The 21145-nt window shown below is 38.7% G+C and overlaps 2 protein-coding genes and 2 non-coding genes across 5 annotated transcripts in view; 1 reads left to right on the top strand and 3 right to left on the bottom strand.

The window, feature by feature from the left end:
• The window catches only part of DIPK1A (divergent protein kinase domain 1A), a 119941-nt gene extending 112640 nt beyond the window's left edge, over positions 1-7301 (top strand). The window contains exons 4-5 of the mRNA XM_060025641.1: positions 3730-3906; positions 5173-7301. Coding sequence (XP_059881624.1) covers positions 3730-3906; positions 5173-5985 — 990 coding nt within the window. The 3' untranslated portion in view covers positions 5986-7301. The remainder of the gene's footprint in view (positions 1-3729; positions 3907-5172) is intronic.
• A 395-nt stretch (positions 7302-7696) lies between these two features.
• On the bottom strand, positions 7697-15676 carry RPL5 (ribosomal protein L5). Of its 2 annotated transcripts, none has more exons than XM_060025654.1 (8): positions 15575-15676; positions 14318-14387; positions 14117-14232; positions 12820-12954; positions 11299-11501; positions 10414-10588; positions 8267-8355; positions 7697-7863 (listed from the first exon to the last, which is right to left on the bottom strand). In XM_060025654.1, the coding sequence occupies exons 1-8, from the start codon at positions 15575-15577 to the stop codon at positions 7764-7766; spliced, it is 891 nt and encodes a 296-aa protein (XP_059881637.1). In that variant the 5' UTR covers positions 15578-15676; the 3' UTR covers positions 7697-7763. The 2 variants fall into 2 exon arrangements, with proteins under 2 accessions (XP_059881637.1, XP_069397309.1); XM_069541208.1 differs by having other exon boundaries at positions 10411-10588; positions 15575-15669.
• LOC132416375 (small nucleolar RNA SNORA66) lies at positions 8049-8181 on the bottom strand. Its single transcript, XR_009517577.1, has one exon. It is a non-coding gene; the product is annotated as a small nucleolar RNA SNORA66 (small nucleolar RNA).
• Positions 10661-10756, bottom strand: LOC132416320 (small nucleolar RNA SNORD21). Its single transcript, XR_009517562.1, has one exon. It is a non-coding gene; the product is annotated as a small nucleolar RNA SNORD21 (small nucleolar RNA).
• Positions 15677-21145: the final 5469 nt, after the last annotated feature.

Genomic DNA, 21145 nt, shown 5'->3' with positions numbered 1-21145 from the left:
TCTTTGAAAAGGTCAACAAAATTTGACAAACCTTTAGCTAGATGGACTGAGAAACAGAGAAGACTCAAATAACTAAAATCAGAAATGAAGCGGGGACATTACTATCAGTTCTACATAAATAAAAAAGATTATATGAGAGTACAGTGAACAATTGTACACCAACAAATTGGATAATCTAGATGAAATGGGCAAATTCCTAGAAACACAAAACCTACTAAGAAATAGAAAATCTGCATAGACCTATAACTAGTAAGGAGACTGAATTGGTAATCAGGCCTCCCAACAAGAAAAGCCCTGCACGTGTGGGCTTCACTGGTAGATTCTACCAAACATTTAAAGAAGAGCTAGCACCAGTCCTTCTTTTTTTTGGCTGCGCCATGAGGCATGTAGGATCCTAGTTCCCCAAACAAGGATCAAATCCATGCCCCCTGCAGTGGAAGCTCGGAGTCCCAACCACTGGCCAGTGGACCACCAGGGAAGTCCCACATTAATCCTTATTAACTTTTGCTGGTTCAACATATGAGAATTGAGCAGTGTAATACACCAAATAAACAGAATGAAGGAGAAAAAAAGGATCATCGCAATTGATGCAGAAAAGGCATTTGACAAAATTCATGATAAAAACACACAGCAAACTAGGAATAGAAGGCAACTACCTCAACATACTAAAAACACTTACGTGAAAAACCCATAGTTAACATCATACTCAATAGTGAAAGACTGAAAGCTTTTCATCTAAGAACAAGGCAAGGATGCCCACTTTCACCACTTCTATTCAACATAGTACTGGAAGTTCTGGCCAGATCAATTAAACAAAGAAATAAAAGGTATCCAAATGGGAAAGGAAAAAGTAAAATTATCTCTGTTGACAGAGGATATGATCTTCTTTGTAGAAAAACCTAAAGATTCCACAAAAAAATCATTAGAACTAATAAATGAATTCAAAGTCCACACACAAAAATCAATTGCATTTCTATACACTAACAATGAACAATCCAGAAAAGAAATTAAGAAAACCATTGCATTTATAATTGCATCAAGAAGAATACTTAGGAACTAACTTAACCAAGAGGTGAAAGACTTGTACAGTGAAAACTTCAAAACATTGCTGAAAGAAATTAAAGACATAAACAAATGTAATCACATCCCATGTTCATAGATTGGAAGACAATATTTTTAAGATGTTAATGTTACCCAGCATGATCAAGATTCAGTGCAATCCTGAGCAAAATCCCAAAGAAAATTTTTTGCAGAAATAGAAAAAGTCCTAAAATTCGTATGCAATCTCAAGGGACCCTAAATAGCCAAAACAATCCTGAAAAAAATACCAGAAAGCTGGAGGACTCACTTCCTGATTTCAAATCTTACTATAAAGCTGCAGTAATCAAACAATGTGGTAGTGGAATAAGGACGGATATATAGACTAGTGGAATAGAACAGAGAGCCCTCACATATATGGTCAAATGATTCTTTTTTTTTTTTTTTTTGGCTGCATTGGGTCTTTGTTGCTGTGCACGGGCTTTTTCTAGTTGCAGCGAGTAGGGGCTACTCTTCATTGCGGTGCATGAGCTTCTCATTGCAGTAGCTTCTCTTGTTCCGGAGCTCGGGCTGTAGGCATGCAGGCTTCAGTAGTTGCAGCACATGGGCTCAGTAGTTGTGGCTCGTGAGCTTAGTTGCTCCGCGGCATGTGGGATCTTCCTGGACCAGGGATCGAACCCGTGTCCCCTGCATTGGCAGACAGATTCTTAACCACTGTGCCACCAGGGAAGTCCCTCAAATGATTTTTGACAAGGGTGCTAAGACCATTCAATAGGAAAAGGACTGTCGTTTCAACAGATGGTACTGGGAAAGCTGGATATACACATGCAAAAGAATGAAGGTGGACCCTTACCTAACACCATTCTCAAAATTTAAGTCAAAAATGGATCAAAGATCTAATGGTAAGAACTAAAACTATAAAACTCTTAGGGACTCCCCTGGTGGCGCAGTGGTTAAGACTCTGTGCTCCCAGTGCAGGGGGCCCGGGTTCGATCCCTGGTCAGGGAACTAGATCCCACATGCATGCTGCAACTAAGGAGCCCTCCTACCGCAACTAAGACCTGGCACAACCAGATAAATAAATAAATAAATATTTTGAAAAATAAAAAATAAAACTCTTAGATGAAAACATAGGGCAAAAGCTTCGTGACATTGGGTTTGGCAATTATTTCTTGCATATGACTCCAAAGCCACAGGCAACAAAAGAAAAAATAGACAAATTGTACTTCATGAAAATTTTTAAATATTGTGCATCAAAAGACAATATCAGTAGAATAAAAAAGAAGCTCACAGAATGGGAGGAAATATTTGCAAATCATATATCTGATAAGGGATTAATATATAGACTATATAGAGGGCTCCTAAAACTCAACAACAAAAAAACAAACAGCCGGATTCATTCTCGAAAAAAGGTATACAAATGTGCAATAAGTGTATGAAAAGATGCTCAGCATCACTGGTCATTAGGGAAATGCAAATCAAAACCACAATTAGGGAATTGTTTGGCAGTACAGTGGTTAGGACTTCGCACTTTCACTGCTGACGTGTGGGTTCGATACATGGTCGGAGAACTAAGAAAAAAAAAGCACACGGTGAGATACCACCTCACACCCATCAGGATGGCTACTATCAAAAAAACCAGAAAAGAAGGATTGCTACGTGTCCTTGGAATCATTTTCTGATTGTATAGAGTGTGAAATATTGACAAGTGGTAAAAACAACGCAGGACAAGCATTGCTCAGTAAAATAAAACTGTGAGTTTATTCTGGAAAAAAAAAAAAGAAAATAACAAGTGTTGGCAATAAGGCAGAAAAACTGGAATCCACTGTTGGTGGGAATGTAAAATGGTGTAGCCGCTGAGAAAAACAGGTTGGCAGCTCCTCAAAAAATTAAAAGTAGCATGACCCTATGATTCAGAAATTCCACTTCTGGGTATATATGTAAAAGAATTGAAATCAGGATCTCGAAGAGATATTTGTATATCCATGTTCATAATATTCACAATAGCTAAAACATGGAAGCAACCCAAGTGTCAATCAGTGGATGAAAGGAAATGCAAAATGTGGGATATTCCTACAATGTAATAGTATTCAGCTTTAAAAAGGAAGGAAATTGTGATACATGCTACAATGTGGTTAAACCTTCAGGACATTATGAAATAAGCCAGTCACAAAAGGACAGATTCTGTATGATTCCACTTATATGAGATACTTAGACTGAGTAGTCAAAATCATAAAGACAGAAAGTGGACTGGTGATGAGCTGGGGGCAGGGGGAAGAAGGGGAACAGGGAGTAGAGAGTTTCAATTTTACAAAATGAAAAGAGTTCTGGAGACAGACAGGTGATGGTAGCACAACCTCATGAATCTAATACCACTGAACTGTATGTTAAAAATAGTTAAGATGGTAAATTTTCTATTTTTGATATTTTACAATTTAATAAATGGAAAATAATAAAACTGATGACCATGGTCAAAAATATACATATATATTTAGGTATGCAATACTTTTATAATTTAACAAAATTAAGGAAAAAAGCTTTGAAGTATGATTTCAAATTTGCAATTCAGGAAGTCAGCTCAATCTCGGTTTTGTTGCTTGTGTGTTTTTTTAAGAGGAGGACACTAAAAATATCGTGGTAGATTAGAGTTTTCTACTCTGCCTAAAGCATAACTTGTCATTCTTTTCACAGATGTATTTAGGGATTTGGGATAATCTACCAGGTGTTGTGAAATGTCAAATGGAACAAGCACTTCATCTTGATTTTGGAACTGAATTGGAACCAAGGAAAGAAATAGTGCTATTTGATAAGCCAACTAGGGGAACTACTGTACAGAAATTCAAAGAAATGGTCTACAGTCTCTTTAAAGTAAGTATATGCATTCACATGTTGCTAGTGTGAAGTGGTACTCTTCTGGAAGCTGGCAGGACCTCATTCTAAGCCATAAAAATGTTGGTATTCTTTGACCTATATCAGGGACTCTATCTTGAGGAAATAATTCAAAGAAAAAAATGTATGGAGGGTGTTTAACATTACTATCACTAAAAATGTCCAGATGTGAGAGTTCATTAAGTAGATGGGCTGCTCTATAGCTTGACATTAAAACTGATACACTTTTTTTAAAAAGGTGAAATAGAATTAGTAGACTGATTCCAATTTTTTTTTTTTTTTTTTTTTTTTTTTTTTTTGCGGTACGCGGGCCTCTCACTGTTGTGGCCTCTCCCGTTGCGGAGCACAGGCTCTGGACGCGCAGGCTAGCGGCCATGGCTCACGGGCCCAGCAGCTCCGCGGCATGTGGGATCTTCCCAGACCGGGGCACAAACCCGTGTCCCCTGCATCGGCAGGCAGACTCTCAACCACTGCGCCACCAGGGAAGCCCGCAAATTATTTTTTTAATTTAAAGAAATACTCAGAGATTAAATAGAAGTATGAAAATATTGGGAATTCCCTGGGTCCAGTGGTTAGGACTCCGCACTTTCACTGCCAAGGGTGCGGGTTCGAGAACGGGTCGGGGAACTTCCGCAAGCCACGTGGCATGGCCAAAAAACAATGAAAATAATTACACTTTTGGAAAGAATCTTTTTCTCATTTTTATTGCTCTTATATTTTAACTCAAAATCTTTCTTTTCTTTGAACAGTTTACAGTTTTAGACTGTTTTATGCCAGAGAGTCTCCACAGGGAAATACTTGTAGCATTCATTATTGGAACACCTTGAATAAAATAATTAATATAATAACAGTTACAAAATAGGAGAAAATAATTTGTAGTTGACCCGTTAACTTTGGATATGGGCAAATTACACTGCAATTTTGCAAGTAAGTGTATGAATAAGACAAAGATTAATTAATGGCTTGGTTAACTGTATTTATCTACAAGGTCTAAGGAGGCTATGGGCGTTAAGGTGGCTATTTCTTAACATACTTAGCAAAGTGGGTTTCACCTCAAGTACATAAAACATAGTTCTGACTCACTTAGCAAACATAAATATTTGGAAAGGTATTGTCTCCTATGGGTATTCAGTAGCAAGATTATTACTTAGCATGGTAATTATCCCTGTAAAGGAAGTTAGTATGTTACATATGAGATTGTTTTTCATTGCTTCTGTATAATTAGCCAAATTCTTATCTTTACAGGCAAAGTTGGGTGACCAAGGCAACCTCTCTGAACTGGTTAATCTCATCTTGACAGTGGCTGATGGAGACAAAGATGGCCAGGTTTCCTTGGGAGAAGCAAAGTCAGCATGGGCACTTCTTCAATTAAATGAATTTCTTCTCATGGTAATACTTCAAGATAAAGAACATACCCCCAAATTAATGGGATTCTGTGGTGATCTCTATGTGATGGAAAGTGTTGAATATACCTCTCTTTATGGAATAAGCCTTCCATGGGTCATTGAACTTTTTATTCCATCTGGGTTCAGAAGAAGCATGGATCAGTTGTTCACACCATCATGGCCTAGAAAGGCTAAAATAGCCATAGGACTTCTAGAATTTGTGGAAGATGTTTTCCATGGCCCCTATGGAAACTTCCTCATGTGCGATACTAGTGCCAAAAACCTAGGATATAATGATAAGTATGATTTGAAAATGGTGGACATGAGAAAAATTGTGCCAGAGACAAACCTGAAAGAACTTATAAAGGATCGTCACTGTGAGTCTGATTTGGACTGTGTCTATGGCACGGATTGTCGAACTAGCTGTGATCAGAATACAATGAAGTGTACCTCAGAAGTGATCCAACCAAACTTGGCAAAAGCCTGTCAGTTACTCAAAGACTACCTGTTGCGTGGTGCTCCAGTTGAAATTCGTGAAGAATTAGAAAAGCAGCTGTATTCCTGTATTGCTCTCAAAGTCACAGCAAATCAAATGGAAATGGAACATTCTTTGATACTAAATAACCTAAAAACATTACTGTGGAAGAAAATTTCCTACACAAACGACTCTTAGTTCATTTGGACATTGTGACCATTTTAAGAAATTTAGCACTTCAAAAGAAAAATCTTGAACATTTTTTTCTAAATGGCTTGATTCAAATCCTTGCCAGTTATCACAAAACTCCTTTCCCCTGATCCTAAGGAAGCCATCATCTTAAAATACATGTTGATTGCTGAAGTAATGGCAGGAGGTATAGGATCAAAAGGTCCAAAAATATTCATTCCTGCCCTTTTAGAAACGCTGGTACATTTCCTAGTACATTCACTGTGTAACTATTTTGACTAATGACTTAAAAATGCTGTGAAAAGCCTCATTCCATAAACATCAACGGTCAGAGTATTTTGTAGATTTGTTAGCCAAAATATCAGTGCTGGAAATTGTGTTTGCATTGAAGCTGCTGTTTAAAAAAGAAAATTTATAAATTTACTAATGTCTCAGCATGGTAAAGTTTGCACATTAACAGAAATTAAGACTGCAAAGCAGGTAAATTAAAATTACTCCTTTATAAACAGATGTTGGGTTAATAGCATGGTTTCTTATAAATACACTTAACTCATTTAGACATCACATTTTATGTGGCTTCAGAAAGTTGAGTGGCTCTTACCCACTGAAAACCCATCAGAAGCATTCTACTTGGCAATATATAATTGCCAGTTTTAGAGGCTGAATATGGATGAGTTCATCATCCTAGATTTAAGGGTCTGTATCTTAGTATCAGCCAGCCAACTGGTCTTCAAAACTCGTATCTTTAGGCCACAAACCTAACACAGGTACACATATCCTGAATCTGAGCTATGGGAAAGTGGGACATTAAGAGCAGGACTCTGAAATCATAAACTTCCTATTAATAATTTTCCATTTTCAAACAAACAGTATTCCCTATTGGCCAAAGGACTGTTTCTCAAGAGGCATGTAAATATATCCATCTCTTTTTCTCATGTAAACTTGATATACAAGGGTTAGTATTTGCTCCTCTCTTTTGTGTTTATTCAGATCTGGCCTTTCAACTCCATAAAACGAAACACCTCTTATAATTAAAGAACCAGCATTTTCGGGCTTCCCTGGTGGCGCAGTGGTTGAGAGTCCACCTGCCGATGCAGGGGACGCGGGTTCGTGACCCGGTCCAGGAAGGTCCCACATGCCGCGGAGCAGCTGGGCCCGTGAGCCATGGCCGCTGAGCCTGCACGTCCGGAGCCTGTGCTCCGCAACGAGAGAGGCCACAACAGTGAGAGGCCCGCGTACCGCAAAAATAAATAATAAATAAAATTTAAAAAGAACCAGTATTTTCTGCTCAAAGGTTTCACCTGGATAAATGTGTTAAAATTATATGACCTAAAAAAAAAAAAAAAAATTATATGACCTTCATTGGAGAGCTCTCTCTCAAGAACTAAAGCCATGGAGTAGCATCAGTTTCACTTACTTTAAAATTGTAAACTTTGAAGGTACTTTTTCTTCCAACTCATCGTGTGGTTACAATAAATGAATGGAAGAAATATTTCTAGGGGAAGGTTTGTCTGTTGCTTGCCAGACTTTTTAAGGACAGCTGCACATCATACAATTCAAGGGATAACTCCTGTCAGGAAGAACAGATGCCCAAGGTATGAACTTTGAGGCAATATGTAAGATTTTCTGGAAAAAGCTACACTTGTTTCTGGAAGGAAAATACTGTCAATTTCAGGTACTTCCCACAGTTTCATTAACAAGAGCTTAACACAGAAACAGCTACTTGTTCAATAAGTTTATTACTGTCTTTATCTGAAAAATCTTCATAGAAATTGTGGTTTGGTTTATTAACTCTCAGCAGCCCGTTCCTGAGCTCTAAGGAAGCTTGCCTTCTTCTGAGCTACCCGATCTTTCTTCTGGGCAAGTGACATTTTGGGACGGTTCCACCTACAGAACAAGGTAAAAAGAAGAGAAAGGGACATAAATTTTAAAAACCATAGCAAAAGAGAATAGAGAATATTTAACTTTGAAAAAGACCCACTTTGTAATAAAATGGAGGTCAAATAATCCCAAGTCCAATACCTGTTCTCTTCCTTAGTTAGCCTATTAAAAAATGCAATAATTGACAGTGTCAATGTACTGGGACAGAATGGGCCACCTCGGTAGCATCCAAGGCCAATACATTTCTATCACCACAATTACTTTAGCAAACCTGGTTCCCCTCACCTCTGCAACATCATGCAGAGCTAGTGATCGAGTTTGCACAACTTCACTCAGAGTCTGAGCGAGATGAAACAAGGCAGGAACCCCTCCCAACCTCTTTCTCTTCAAAAAACAGTAAAACACATACCTCTTCTTTTTAACTTCTTTCTTAGGCTTCTTCTCATACACTGGATTCTCTCGTATTGCAGCATGAGCCTTCTTATACATCTCCTCCATCTGAAACAAAGCAAAGCAAACAGTACTTGGTTTCATTTCATATGCCCTAAACAGTAATAAAACACACTTTTCTACTGCTTGCTCTATTTTGTCCTTCTAAGCCAGATTCTCAAAAGGAGCTGAACTAGATCAATATTGATATCTTTTTGTAACCCATCTTTTCCTAAGAAAGTCCCAGTTTTTACCATAAGCAACATGAATTGACACTATTCACAAAACACAACAATCTTCCTCAAGAAAAATTCGCATGTATTTCTGAATAATTCAGCTATACTTCATGAGTCACTTAAGTTTAAAACAAACTGTTTTCTGTAGAAACACATTTTATGCTCATTTAAAACCATCTGACCTAAATTCTTTCATTCAAGTATGGATACATGCCAGCATTTAAGATTTAAGATGAAAAATACATGGACTAACAAGCAACTGCCAAATACATCTCTGTCCTCCCACGTTCCCCATATTTCTATTTCCCACTGATTTCTGATAGGTCTTTTCAAAAGTTATTCCCAGAATCCCACACCAGGAACCTCTTGATCTACTACCACAAATCACCAGTATGTGGCAGCAGTATCAGGCCTCTGTGGAATCAGAAAGAGGCCCGAATTTCCCTAGAAAACCGCTGTCCAATTAGAAACATTAATGAGAATTTTGTTCTAAAATTCAACAAAAAACAATGCTGCAACTCTCTGAAGTGTTTTAATACCCCCACCCCAAATGACTATTGATCACATGGAAGATCAAGTCAGGAAGAGAAACTGTAAAATGTGTGAAATTCAGTAACAATTACAGCCTTCCTGAAGAGTGAGTCAAGGTAATCCAGGTCTCTAAAACTACTCATTCCACGTGAGTAAAATGCAATTACTGGGCTTCCCTGGTGGCTCAGTGGTTAAGAATCCCACAGGTTCAAGCCCTGGTCTGGGAAGATCCCACATGCCGCGGAGCAACTAAGCCCGTGTGCCACAACTACGGAGCCTGTGCTCTAGAGCCCACGAGCCACAACTACTGACGCCCATACGCCTAGAGCCCGTGCTCCGCAACGAGAAGCCACCGCAATGAGAAGCATGCACACCACAAGGAAGAGTAGCCCCCGCTCTCCGCAACTAGAGAAAGCCCGTGTGCAGCTACAAAGACCCAACGCAGCCAAAAACAAATTTTTTAAAATGCAGTTACTACATGCATTTGTATAAAGCTTATTAGCAAAGGAAAATAATGCAAAAACAGAAAGTGATCTTTCCCTCAATTATAACTCTATTTTAAAAATAATTTTCAGACATAGGTATGCCAAATACAAAATATGCAGCAACAGAAAAAAACCTAATAAAAACAATTACTTGATATATATCAATTTACATATAATTCTGTATTTGTAATATATTTATAATAATCTGTGATTTTTGTGTTCTATGCCTTCGCTATCGAAACTCGCACTGTCATCATCAATTACCCCAATGTATTAATAGAGAGAGCCCTGAGACTCAACTTTAGGGGTGATAAACTTTGCAGCATTAAACTGACTTTTGAAAACACGGGTCCCTTCACTTTTGCAACATCACACAGAACTAGTGATAGAATCTGTACATCTCCCTTTTTGTGTGCATGCCTGAGACACTGAGAAAGTCCAGAACATAGCACTTATCTGCTAAGAATGAAGAAAGAACCTTTTTTTCCCCATGACCTCAAAATGAGTGAAGTCTAGTAACTAGCACCTCATATTGGAGTAGATTATGACCACATGAATGAAATTTATAAACACAGAACAGCCAAATGCATAAAAGCCACCAAAGGCTTTAGATTTGGATGCCTGAAGCCTGCCATCCTTCAGCATCTAAGAGATTCCTAAAAGCATGTTGACAAGTCCAGCTCCTCAAGTCAGTATCTTGTCTGACTTTTAACCTACCCTAGGTGCAACATCCCAATTTCATTTTAACATGCCCATATTCAACTTTTAACTGTTAACCTGAAATAAAACTGTATTAACATACCCACTCAAAACAGGTAGGAAACCCAGTTCTATAAATTTACCAATACAGGTATTTTTAGTTAAATTTTTACCATGTCTGGAGTTACGTTGTTCTTTATGTATTGAGAGAATTGTTTCTTGTAAGCATCTTCATCTTCTTCAATCAGGTAACGCATATAATCTGCAACGTTCTGCCCCATGATGTGCTTTCGGTGTACCTCAGCATTGAATTCTTTGCTTTCTGAATCATAACCAGGGAACCGTTTGGTACTGAAATAAAGTTTTCCATGTTTTAGTATATAATGGTTGAAATCAGTTCACTAGAAGGAATTCATTTCAGTAGCTGCCATCAGTCCCGTCTTGAAACAATTAATTGCATCATATGCAACCAAAGGACCAACTACTGACTGCTCAGTTAGTGGGACATCATCATTCAGCAGCTAATTTTTGAATTCCAGGATAGAAAATCATGCCACAAGCACCTTTAAATACCATTAAATGAACCAAGGCCACTATGAAGTTAGTTCTCCTTATTTCATAGCAAAGGACAGCCTACACTCTTATTTCCAGTTGAAAGTTTAAAAATTTATGTCTTTTTCTCAAACTTTTTCCCCCCCTAGAGTCCATATTTCCCCATAACTCAGTAAACAAATTTTCATTCTGAATTAAACAAACAAACAAAAAAAAATAGGGGGAGTACTGGTGGAAAAGGTAGTGGTTTCAACACTGGCTCTTCCGTTTATTGGCTCTAAAACCTTGGACAAATAATTTTACCCCTGAACCCCAGTCTCTTCATTTATAAACCATGTTACAGTTCCTTCCCACCCTGCCAGGTTCCCTTTGCACAGTACCCAGCACATGGCAGGTACACAATGATAGCTACTATTACTCTAATTGGTTCAGTTATCTCCACAGCCCAACCAGTTAGAAACAGTGCAGTACTGGAGTCCAGGCAACGAGGCCCTGAATACTATTATTACCTGTGAGGGATAGACAAGCCTCCATCGACAGCTCCCTTCAGGGCCCCAAAAACTTTATTCCCAGTAGTAGTCCTGGCAAGCCCTGCATCCAAGTAACAGGTGAAGGCACCAGGTTGACCATCAATGCTTTCAACATTGTATTCATCTCCAGTCACCTCGACTTGGCCTTCATAAATTTTGTCCATACCAAACCTATTAAGAAGCTATTAACAAAGAAGCCAATCTAAATGCTTGTTAGAATATATTCAAACAACAATATCTCAAAATTCACAACTTTAATGACCTGACAAAAAATTTCCTTCCAAATCACTTTTTCTCTTTATCCCAATCTGCTTTTAAATATCAATTTTTAAATGCCACAAAAAGAAATTTCAGATATCCAATTTTACCAACAAGTATAACTGTTTAACAGTTTCTGAACCTGCTACATTGTCCATACTTGATTTCTATAGCAATCAATAAGGACATGATACTTAAATTTGATTCTTATATATTTACTCAAGGGAAGTAATCTCCACCTTTCCTCGGTCATATTTAGCTATAATTCAACCACCAAATATTAAATATTATCATAGGCAGTTTTGTTTAATTTGATTACAGTATTATGAGTAGGATCCTGTGCTGAAGAGAACACCTTTTGTGGCTCTACCCTGCCACTGTATTATGTTAATATGTGCCACTACTCTGCTAGTTATCTATAGTGCCTTTGCACCAAGATGCTCATATAAAAGACAATGTCCCAACCCAAACATGTTTATAACCAGTGAAGATGTGGGTCCCCAACAATGATGCATGCTTAACAATTCCACTGCAAAACAAGGTCAGAAAACAAAAACAAGGTAAGATCACATTTTCATTTCCTTTTATAGGAAATGTTGCCACCCAAAGGCAAAGATTATTAAAACAAAAATGAATCCCCCCACCAACGCCTACCCCCGCCTCAAAAGCTTAAGGCACTGCTTCTCAAAATTTAGCATGCATATAAATCACCTGGACACCCTATGAGAATATAAATTCTGAAGGTGTGGGGTATAGTCTGCATTTTTAATGTACGCTGATGGTAAGATCTACACTTCTGACTAGATCTGTCCAACAAGACAGTCACCAACTAGCCACAACCTGCTATTCATATTTAAGTTAAAAACTCAGTTATCAGCAGCACTAGACACATTTCAAGCGCTTAACAGCTAGATGTGGCTAGCGGCTACCATATCAGACAGCACAGATTACAGATATCCATCAATGCAAAATAATTCTATTGGTCTAGATATACCCAACAAATGGGAGAAAACAGAAAAAAAGGCTTCCCCAGATTATAAAGTACATCTCTGTCTTAAACAAGGTATTTATATAAAATTATCTTCCCTGGTGACGCCCTTATAAGCCACAGGGCAACAGGAGGCACTCCTCTCTCCCCACAGCTAGCTGAAGGTGTCTTATCCATGTGTGAACCATCTATGTTGCAGACAACTCCAGTGAGCTAATTCCAAAATACATCACTTAAAGTAATCTTGTACATACCCTGCGTGCCAGCAGCAGGCCAGTACAATATGCTGCAGCATAATTTGTCAGGCCAACCTTCACACCATACTTCGGGAGTTCATGAGCATAAGCTGCACAAACTATCATATCTCCTTCTATACGGGCATAAGCAATCTACAATAAGAGAAAAAACAGGTTAGTAATCTGTTTTCACTGTTTTGTGGATTACTTCCTAAGTGCCTTCTTTTTCAAAAGATTTAACAAAAAAACACACAGATCTGCATCACTTAAGATCTTTGTTAAACCCACTCACCTTCAACAATTATGGCCTGGTCAACTACAGAAGGTAGGTTTATGAGTTTGTAAGTATGTTTGACTAATTTCACAGTACATAAGTCTCAAATTACCACAGACATCGAATATTAAAATACCTTTGGAATAAGTTATACTGTAGTTCCTTACTTCTGAGAAATACTGAAAAGACCTTGAGCTGGGAAAGCTGGTGAATTAAGGAGGCACTTTGAAAAATCAAAAAGGAATCCCTGATTATTTCAAACACCTTTTAAACTAAGCATATCTAAGTCCAACAATGTTTCAGAAAACCTAATATTTAGTTATCTGAACTTAGGTATGGAGGAAGAGATTGCCTTCACAACCAACAAATTAGTCTGGCCAGAAAATAAATGTGCCTGTCTCCTCCAAATCTCAAGTACGAAAAGTTTTCCTAGTTGTAAAAGCCCAGAAAACTACCTTCTAGGAGCAAATTGCCACTTTCTGTAAGTCTTTTACATGGGAGACACCTTCGTTAAGTATTTACTAAAACCTATTTTGAACAATAATCAAGAATAAAAATAATCTTAAGAGTCTAATTTAACATTCACAACTACCTACCTCTTCAAAGTATTGGATAAGTGAACTCAGTCCACAATAAATTCTATTATCTTACTGGAATTGGAATGGGCAAGAACCTTCTACTGGGTCTCAAATTTACCCTCCCACCCCCACAAAAATAGCACAGTGCCATGAACTTCTCTAATCCCACCCCCACCCCCACCCCACCCCCACCAATTAGAAAGTGAATGGAATTAAACTGGGTCAGGATTGCCAAACAGCTGATCCTCAGAGTACTTTTTACAGTACCAATTTCCCAGGCTCCAACTTCAAACCTACTAAAAGAACTACTCAATGTTCCTTGGAGTGCCAGGCACTAGACTAGATGGACCTAATGCATATGTTGTGTTTTGCTCCCCAAGTACAACTTTTCTACCACAGTGATGGCAGAAGGGGAGGGGGGTGGAGGTTACCATCCATTACTTGCGTCTAGAATACAACTTACCTGACAAATGATATCTCTGTTAGTTACACGAACTATCATTCTGTATTTGGGTGTGTTGTACTTATTTTTATCTTGAATTACCAATCGTTTCCGAGCATAGTAGTCAGTTTTGCCCTCTGAAAAAAAAAAGTAATTTAAAAAAGTCTATTCCACTACAAAGCAGATTCTTTTCATGTCGTGAACATGAAAACCTGACCATACCTCGCCGTCTTCTAAATTTCACTTGGTATCTCTTGAAGTAGGCCTTATTCTTGACAACTTTAACAAACCCCTTTAAGATAAAAAAAAGTTATTAAAACTTTGATAAATGTTTTAGCTTCTGATACTTTTGACATTTGTGTTAACTGTGTAACAAAGTAACACTTAAACTTCAAAAGTGAATCCAGACACAACCATCACTTTCTCAAATCTGAAGTCAAGAATCACTTTTTCTCCTACTTTCCATATGTCAAGACTGACAGTTTCATAAAGCAAAATAAAAATGAATCAGCAGGAAAGATGGAATGAAAAAACATACAAAATGCAGGCCAATTTATTATATTCACCAGATATAAAACTGTCACATTGATTTTAAATTCTTAAACTTACTCTCAACTTTTGTTCCCTATTGGACCAGCAATAATCCTAGTGACCAACTTTGCAAAACACTGTTCAAGACAGCAATCTTGCAAACGTCAATCTGTTCTTAACACTGTCCCATTTCGAGAACCTAATATTTCCCTCTTTCCACAAATGTATTTCAAAAGCCTAAATTACTTGCCACAAAACATAACTGGCCAAGGATATATTCAGCAATTACTCCCGATTAAAACAACACTGACCCCCACCAACTAAAGCAACACCCACCCGAAGAATCATTAAAAAGCGGAGCCAGCGACGATATAGAGAAAGAGGCAGGCGACGCATACCAAAGTAAATGAGCTTCTTTTCGGGGCCCAGAGACCCCACAGCCTCCAGGTTCTACTGACGGTTGTGGCTTAAAAGCCACTTCTTCGGCCCCAAAACACAGGTTTTCCGAACAATTTGCCAGCCCCGACGCTCTCCCGGAAAACCCACCAAGCAGTCATGGGTGGAGCTGGGTCCGAGGAGCCGCAGCCCGTCTCCACTCAGGCATCCCCCAGCTAGTCTGAGACTGACTCTACGCAATCTCCTCGCCCCGGCCGCCTGCCGGTGCCCCCTCTGCCGGGCCTGCACTAACCCTGTCGTTTGTCTACTATACTCACCCCATCCCCAATCCTCTGCCCCAACTCCCCCTCTTCTTCAACCCCTCCCCCCGCCCGCTTGTGCGCCGTGGCAGCCATTAAGGCCACGCTGGGAGCTGCAGCCCGACCACGGCAGAGCCGGCAATCTAATGGCATCCGATCCCTGCACAGCGCCAGACGGAACCTAGCCTGCCTTTAGGACAAGGAGGGGGAACCCCCATGCATCTGTAGCCCCGAGACCGAGATACACACTCACCATCCTGTAGAACACAAGCTCTATCCGCCACCAAGCTGCAAAACCAGCACGGCTCCGGGGGGGGAAAAAGGCCGTGGCGCGTGCGCAGGCGCAGTATGTAGCGCCGACGCTCACGCCAGCGACGTGTGGAAGAGAGACCCGCCGGCCGCCTGGCTTGCAGTACTCCACCCCCTGCTGGTAGGAGGACCGATGCTGGACTTCGCCTTCCCGAAACAAATCCTCAAAGTCGCGGAGTCCCAATCTCCTGACTGGTGATCCGACAGGGAAGGGCGGTGATCAGTAGCAGGGAGGATTGTAAAAGGCTTTCACTTTCCTATGCTAGGAAGTTGTTTCATAACAAACATTATTACTTTTGTAAGCAAGAAAAAAAAAAGTTTAAAAATTAAATAGAATGAATTAGCTCTAGAGCCCCTTTACCCCCTCCTTGACTACTCCGGGTCCAGAGCATGCAGATTCCCCCTCAGGAAGCCAAGCCTGGGTTAGGGGCCTTCCCACAGCACCTTTGTACCTGTCTCAGCCTACCCTAGATTGTAAACTCCCTGAGGGTGGGCCCTGCTGTCGAGTTCACCTTTGAATCTCCAGCATTTAGCACAGTACTCACATTCAGTAAGTATTCGGTATTTGTTAAATGGTAAAAAAAAAAAACGTACTACTGTCTCCCTCCATCGTCTTCCCTGATCCCTGACTGCCTTATTCCTTTTCCCTCCCTCCATCACTCTCATCTAGTCAACATAACTTTTTTCTAAGTCCTTTTTTTCCTTCTTTTAAAACTAATTGCAACTTAAGAATTCCCTATTCTCCACACAGAGACTGAGAAGAACCAATCAACCAACCCACCAAACAAAAAAGCACCTCAAGAAACAGTATTCCCTCACCCAACAGTATTTCAAAGGTGGTCTTTGGGCTATTGCATGGGAATTGTGTGGGTACTAGGTAAAATGCAAATATCTGAATATTCACCACCTCTAGTAAATCAGACTGGCTGGCTTGGGGACTGGGAGTCTACATTTTATATTTGGCCTCAATCAAGCCAAGCCAAAAGGTCTCAGGAACGTAGAAAACAAATTCTATTTTCCCAATATTGGAATTTACTGACTCCACCAGGAAAAAAAGACAAATTACCAACTGGCACAGCAATTTAAAATGTACCCATCCTTAGAATGAATTTTAACTCTGTACCCCCATCCTCCAATGATTTAAGACTGCTCTTGGGACATGAGTGTGTATAAGTTTAATCTAGCAGGAAAGAATCAGCATGTAAACTGCTCAGTGTCAGAGATGGGAGAAGGGTCTGCTGAACAGAATGACCAGATTAAGTGGTTCTAAAGAACTGCCACTTGAAACAAATCAGAATCGTGAGGCCAGTTTCCTCTGGTTTCAATTTGTAACTCCTTTTATAACCAGAAAAATTTACATTGAGTCCACTCTGGCCAAGGTCTACAAAGCCCTCAAGGAGAAATGCTGAAACATTCCTCACAGGCAAGTGTGGTTCCATCTTTGTCGAGTGGCTTTTGGAAATGTAAAGAAAGAGGCATACAATTTGTGTTTATAGAAAGTACATAAGACCTTCATTTTGGTAGTCCATCAAGTTATTAGCCTACAAAACATGCCACGTGTCTTAGTCAGGCCCTGCTTACATTGCAGGTGGAATCATCAAGAGGGAAAGTCTACCTGGAAATAGGTCCAGCCCTAACTTTTGCACGTTGTAGGGCAAGGGTACAAATGAAGGCCACATACCATTAACCTGAATATTTGGATGTTATGAAGCAAGCTAACACACAATTAAATGTTTTATTCTTCTTATCTTGCTTCTTCTTACCTTATAAACCTTTATAAGAACAAAATTAAAATATGTGAACCTATTCACTTTGTTTGCAGCTGGGGGGTTGTGGCTAGCGTGGCTGGCTCAGCCAGTGCAGTTGGTGACACCAGGAACCAGGGGGAACTTGTCCAGCACCCTCGACCAACATAATCTTGTTCAAGTAGTAATACTTAAAAATCACAGTAATGGGACAAGTCAGTTTTGTGTGCCTCCTGATATCATGCACTGAGAACACAGTCTAATTTAATTGTCTGATACATGATGAAACTGCAAACAAACCTAGATTGAGGGATATTCTACAAAGTAACTGTCTGCATTCTTCAAAAGTGACAAAATCCTGATGGATAAGGAAAGACTTAAAGAACTATTCCAGATTAAAAGAGACCAAAGTGACATGACAAACTTCATGCAATGTGTGATCCTAGACTTCATCCTGGACAAGAAAGGAAAAAAAGAAAAAGGAAGGTTTTTTATTTCTTTTGTACGAAGGACATTCTCAGAACAATCAGTGAAATTTGAATGGAATCTGTGAATTAGATGGTAGCAATAGATCAATGTTAATTTTATTTTGATAAGCACACTATGGTTATATATGAGAGTGTTCTTATTTTTTAGGAAATATACTCTGAACTATTTTGGAGTAATAGATATTATTTCAGCAACTTACGCTCAACAAATGACTCAGAAAATAATTACATTTGTGTGTATGTACACATATACATATATGTAAAGAGAAAGAAAATGATAAGGCAAACATGTTAAAATGTTAACAATAGGGAATCTGGAAGAAGGGTATATGAAAATTCTTTGTACTGTTCTTACAACCAATCTGTGATCTTGAAATTATTTCAAGATAAAAAATAAAACATTGGGAATTCCCTGGTGGTCCAGTGGTTACGACTCGGTGCTTTCACTGCCCGTGAAATACCTGGTCGGGGAACTAAGATCCTGAAAGCAGCACGGTGTGGCCAAAGGGGAGGAAAAAAAATGGGGAAATTATTAAAAATAAAACACTGATTCCTGTTAGAATAGGAAATATTTCTTTTATTATTTGAAATGAAAGCAAACTCAGTTTTATCAAATAAATCAGCAGTTTTTATTTCTGGTAGTGATGATTTAACAATAAAATATGGAAAGTTTTCCCATATTTATTTTGCCATATATGTTACCCATATATTATGAATTTGAGGTACCTACCTACTGCCCTAATCAGCTAGTTCTTTATTGAAACCACCATAATTATGATCAAAAAACATCTTAAATTGTCTTGGGCTTCCCTGGTGGCGCAGTGGTTGAGAGTCTGCCTGCCGATGCAGGGGACATGGGTTCGTGCCCCGGTCGGGGAAGATCCCACATGCTGCGGAGCGGGCTCGCTGAGCCTATGCTCTGCAATGGGAGAGGCCACAACAGTGAGAGGCCCACGTAGTGCAAAAAAAAAAAAAACTTAAGTTATCTCAAAATGTTTTTTTCTTTGCAATTGTTTTTTCGTAAATCATGATGATGACAGATTTTTAAATATTTTTTTAATTTATTTATTTATTTGGTTGCGCTGGGTTTTAGTTGCAGCACGCAGGCTCCTTAGTTGTGGTGTGCAAACTCTTAGTTGCAGTATGCATGTGGGATCTAGTTCCCTGACCAGGGATGGAACCCGGGCCTTCTGCCTTAGAAGTGTGGAATCTTAACCACTGCACCACCAGGGAAGTCCCTGAAATTGGTTTTTGCTTTACATGACCTTATGGTTATACACTGAAGGATAGCAAATAGGTAAACTCCTTTATGGTTGGATCCTCTCTTTTGATATCAACACATGAGAAACATTTTAAACCTGTGTTTTTTTTCCCACACCAGTTGGCATGTGGCATCTCAGTTCCCACAGTGGTCCCTGCAGTAGAAGTGCAGAATCCTAACCACTGGACCGCCAGGGAAGTCCTGTAAACCTGTATTTTTATCTAGGAAAAAAATAATTAGTCTTCAATGAAAGAATAAACTTTGTTTCTTAACAGGAAAATGTATAAAGCTATGATTTTTATAGGACTGAAAGTCAACAAAATATCAAGGACAATCAAACATAATTATGATTGAGCATGTCTGGGTGTTCTGTTCATAGGATATTTATGTTTGAATGACTAATAAGATAAAGACATACAAAATTCATAAATTATAATATATTTATTCCATAAAACTTCCTTTTTATCTCTTCATTTCAGCAAAATCTCTGTGTTGTCATCACCAAGATAGCTCGTCATTTGTGTTCTACATATAAGAAGGCCAAATTGGACAACTTTTCTTGGGTCATTGTGGTTCTTGAATAATTTTTATTAATTTCAATTTGGAGAAACTTTGCTATGCTGAAGCAAGAGAAACTGGAATTTTAAATAATGTTCATAAGGCAATACTTAGATTTGGAAATGAACCGGATTTTTCACATATCACATTCAAACAATATAATGGTGTCATATATGATAAATTATTGTTTTCAATAGAATACAATAGAAACTATTACCAGATATTTTGGTATTATATAAACCATTGCCAGTTTTATTGCAATTTTCTCTGTCTCTTACAATAATATCCACATCCACCCAAGTTTTGTTGTTATTCTTACAATATTTCAATGATGGGGTGTAATACAGGAAAACAAAAATAGTAGTATGTTGCTCAATTTGTTCAAATGTCTTTTCAATCAGACTATATACACTGACCTATTAGGGTCAGAAAATAATCTCTATCGAAATTAGGTTTAGGTTTATTTGTACATGTTTTCTTCTTCACATTCATGCAAACTTTTCCATTTCCTTCTTCTAATTTCCTTATATTTCATTAGAATGTCACATTTGTTGAATATTCCTCATGCAGTTTCATTCAATTTAGAAAAAAATTTGTCTATAATTTTCATATTTTTAAAAATTAGATCTGTTTGGGGTTTGAACACTTGTACTATGATTAAAAGCAAGTAATACTACATATTAAAAAATTAGATAGCACAAATTTAAAATTCACTTTTTTCTGCCAAAGACTGATTTGCTCATTATTTGAGCACCTTCTGTTGTTTCACTTTACTCTTCTACAGCCTCTCATGTCTGGTCTAAATCAAATCTAACTTTTAACACAATGAAAAACCTCTGGAACCAGGAACTGGAACATAAAAATAAGCAAGAAATTGGAGGCTTGGCTTTACTCAGTCACGAAACTTCGTTATTCCAGAATCTTTTGTGTTCACATTATCACAAAGAAAGGATTTAACAAGTTAATTTGTTTTTTTGTCTTTCCTAAAAAAAATTTCCATTACTCAAATCCTCCTGTACTCCAAAGCAGTATCTGTTTCAAATGTTAACAGCAGCACAAACCTAAAACCTTCATGACATTCAGACACAATTGCCTTTTGTGTGGAGGACACAGCACAAGAAATGTGGAACAGCAATTCCCTGGGGCCTGGAAGGTGTTCATTACCAGGGCAGATGCTTAGAGTTTCTGGTGAGAGCTAAATGCCAAGTCCTAAATGACAGAGGCAGCCATAGCCACACATTCCTTGATAAATTTACTTTTCTGTGTGTTTGTGATATGCAGGGTTTTATTAAGTACAGGACCAGGGCAAGGGGCCTGGCAAGGGCGCCTCTTGCCTGGATTAAGGGGAGGTACTTTCTGGAAACATCACAACCACCGAAGATCACCTGACTTGAAATGTCTGAGCTCCTCCCTATTGGCCTGTTCTTCCGGACTGGCCTCAATGACTCACACTTGATTGGGAG

The sequence above is a fragment of the Delphinus delphis genome, chromosome 1 (assembly GCF_949987515.2).
Source record: "Delphinus delphis chromosome 1, mDelDel1.2, whole genome shotgun sequence".
Lineage (NCBI taxonomy): Eukaryota > Metazoa > Chordata > Mammalia > Artiodactyla > Delphinidae > Delphinus > Delphinus delphis.
The sequence above is the reverse complement of the archived record's forward strand: the minus strand, read 5'-3'. Positions and strand labels throughout refer to the sequence as shown.

Coding starts and splice junctions, on each gene's coding strand:
- RPL5 (XM_069541208.1), bottom strand. Junction 12,955..14,116: donor ACAGAGATATCATTTGTCAG/GTAAGTTGTATT, acceptor CTCTTATTGTAG/ATTGCTTATGCCCGTATAGA. Junction 10,589..11,298: donor GGCTTGTCTATCCCTCACAG/GTAATAATAGTA, acceptor ACTTTATTTCAG/TACCAAACGGTTCCCTGGTT.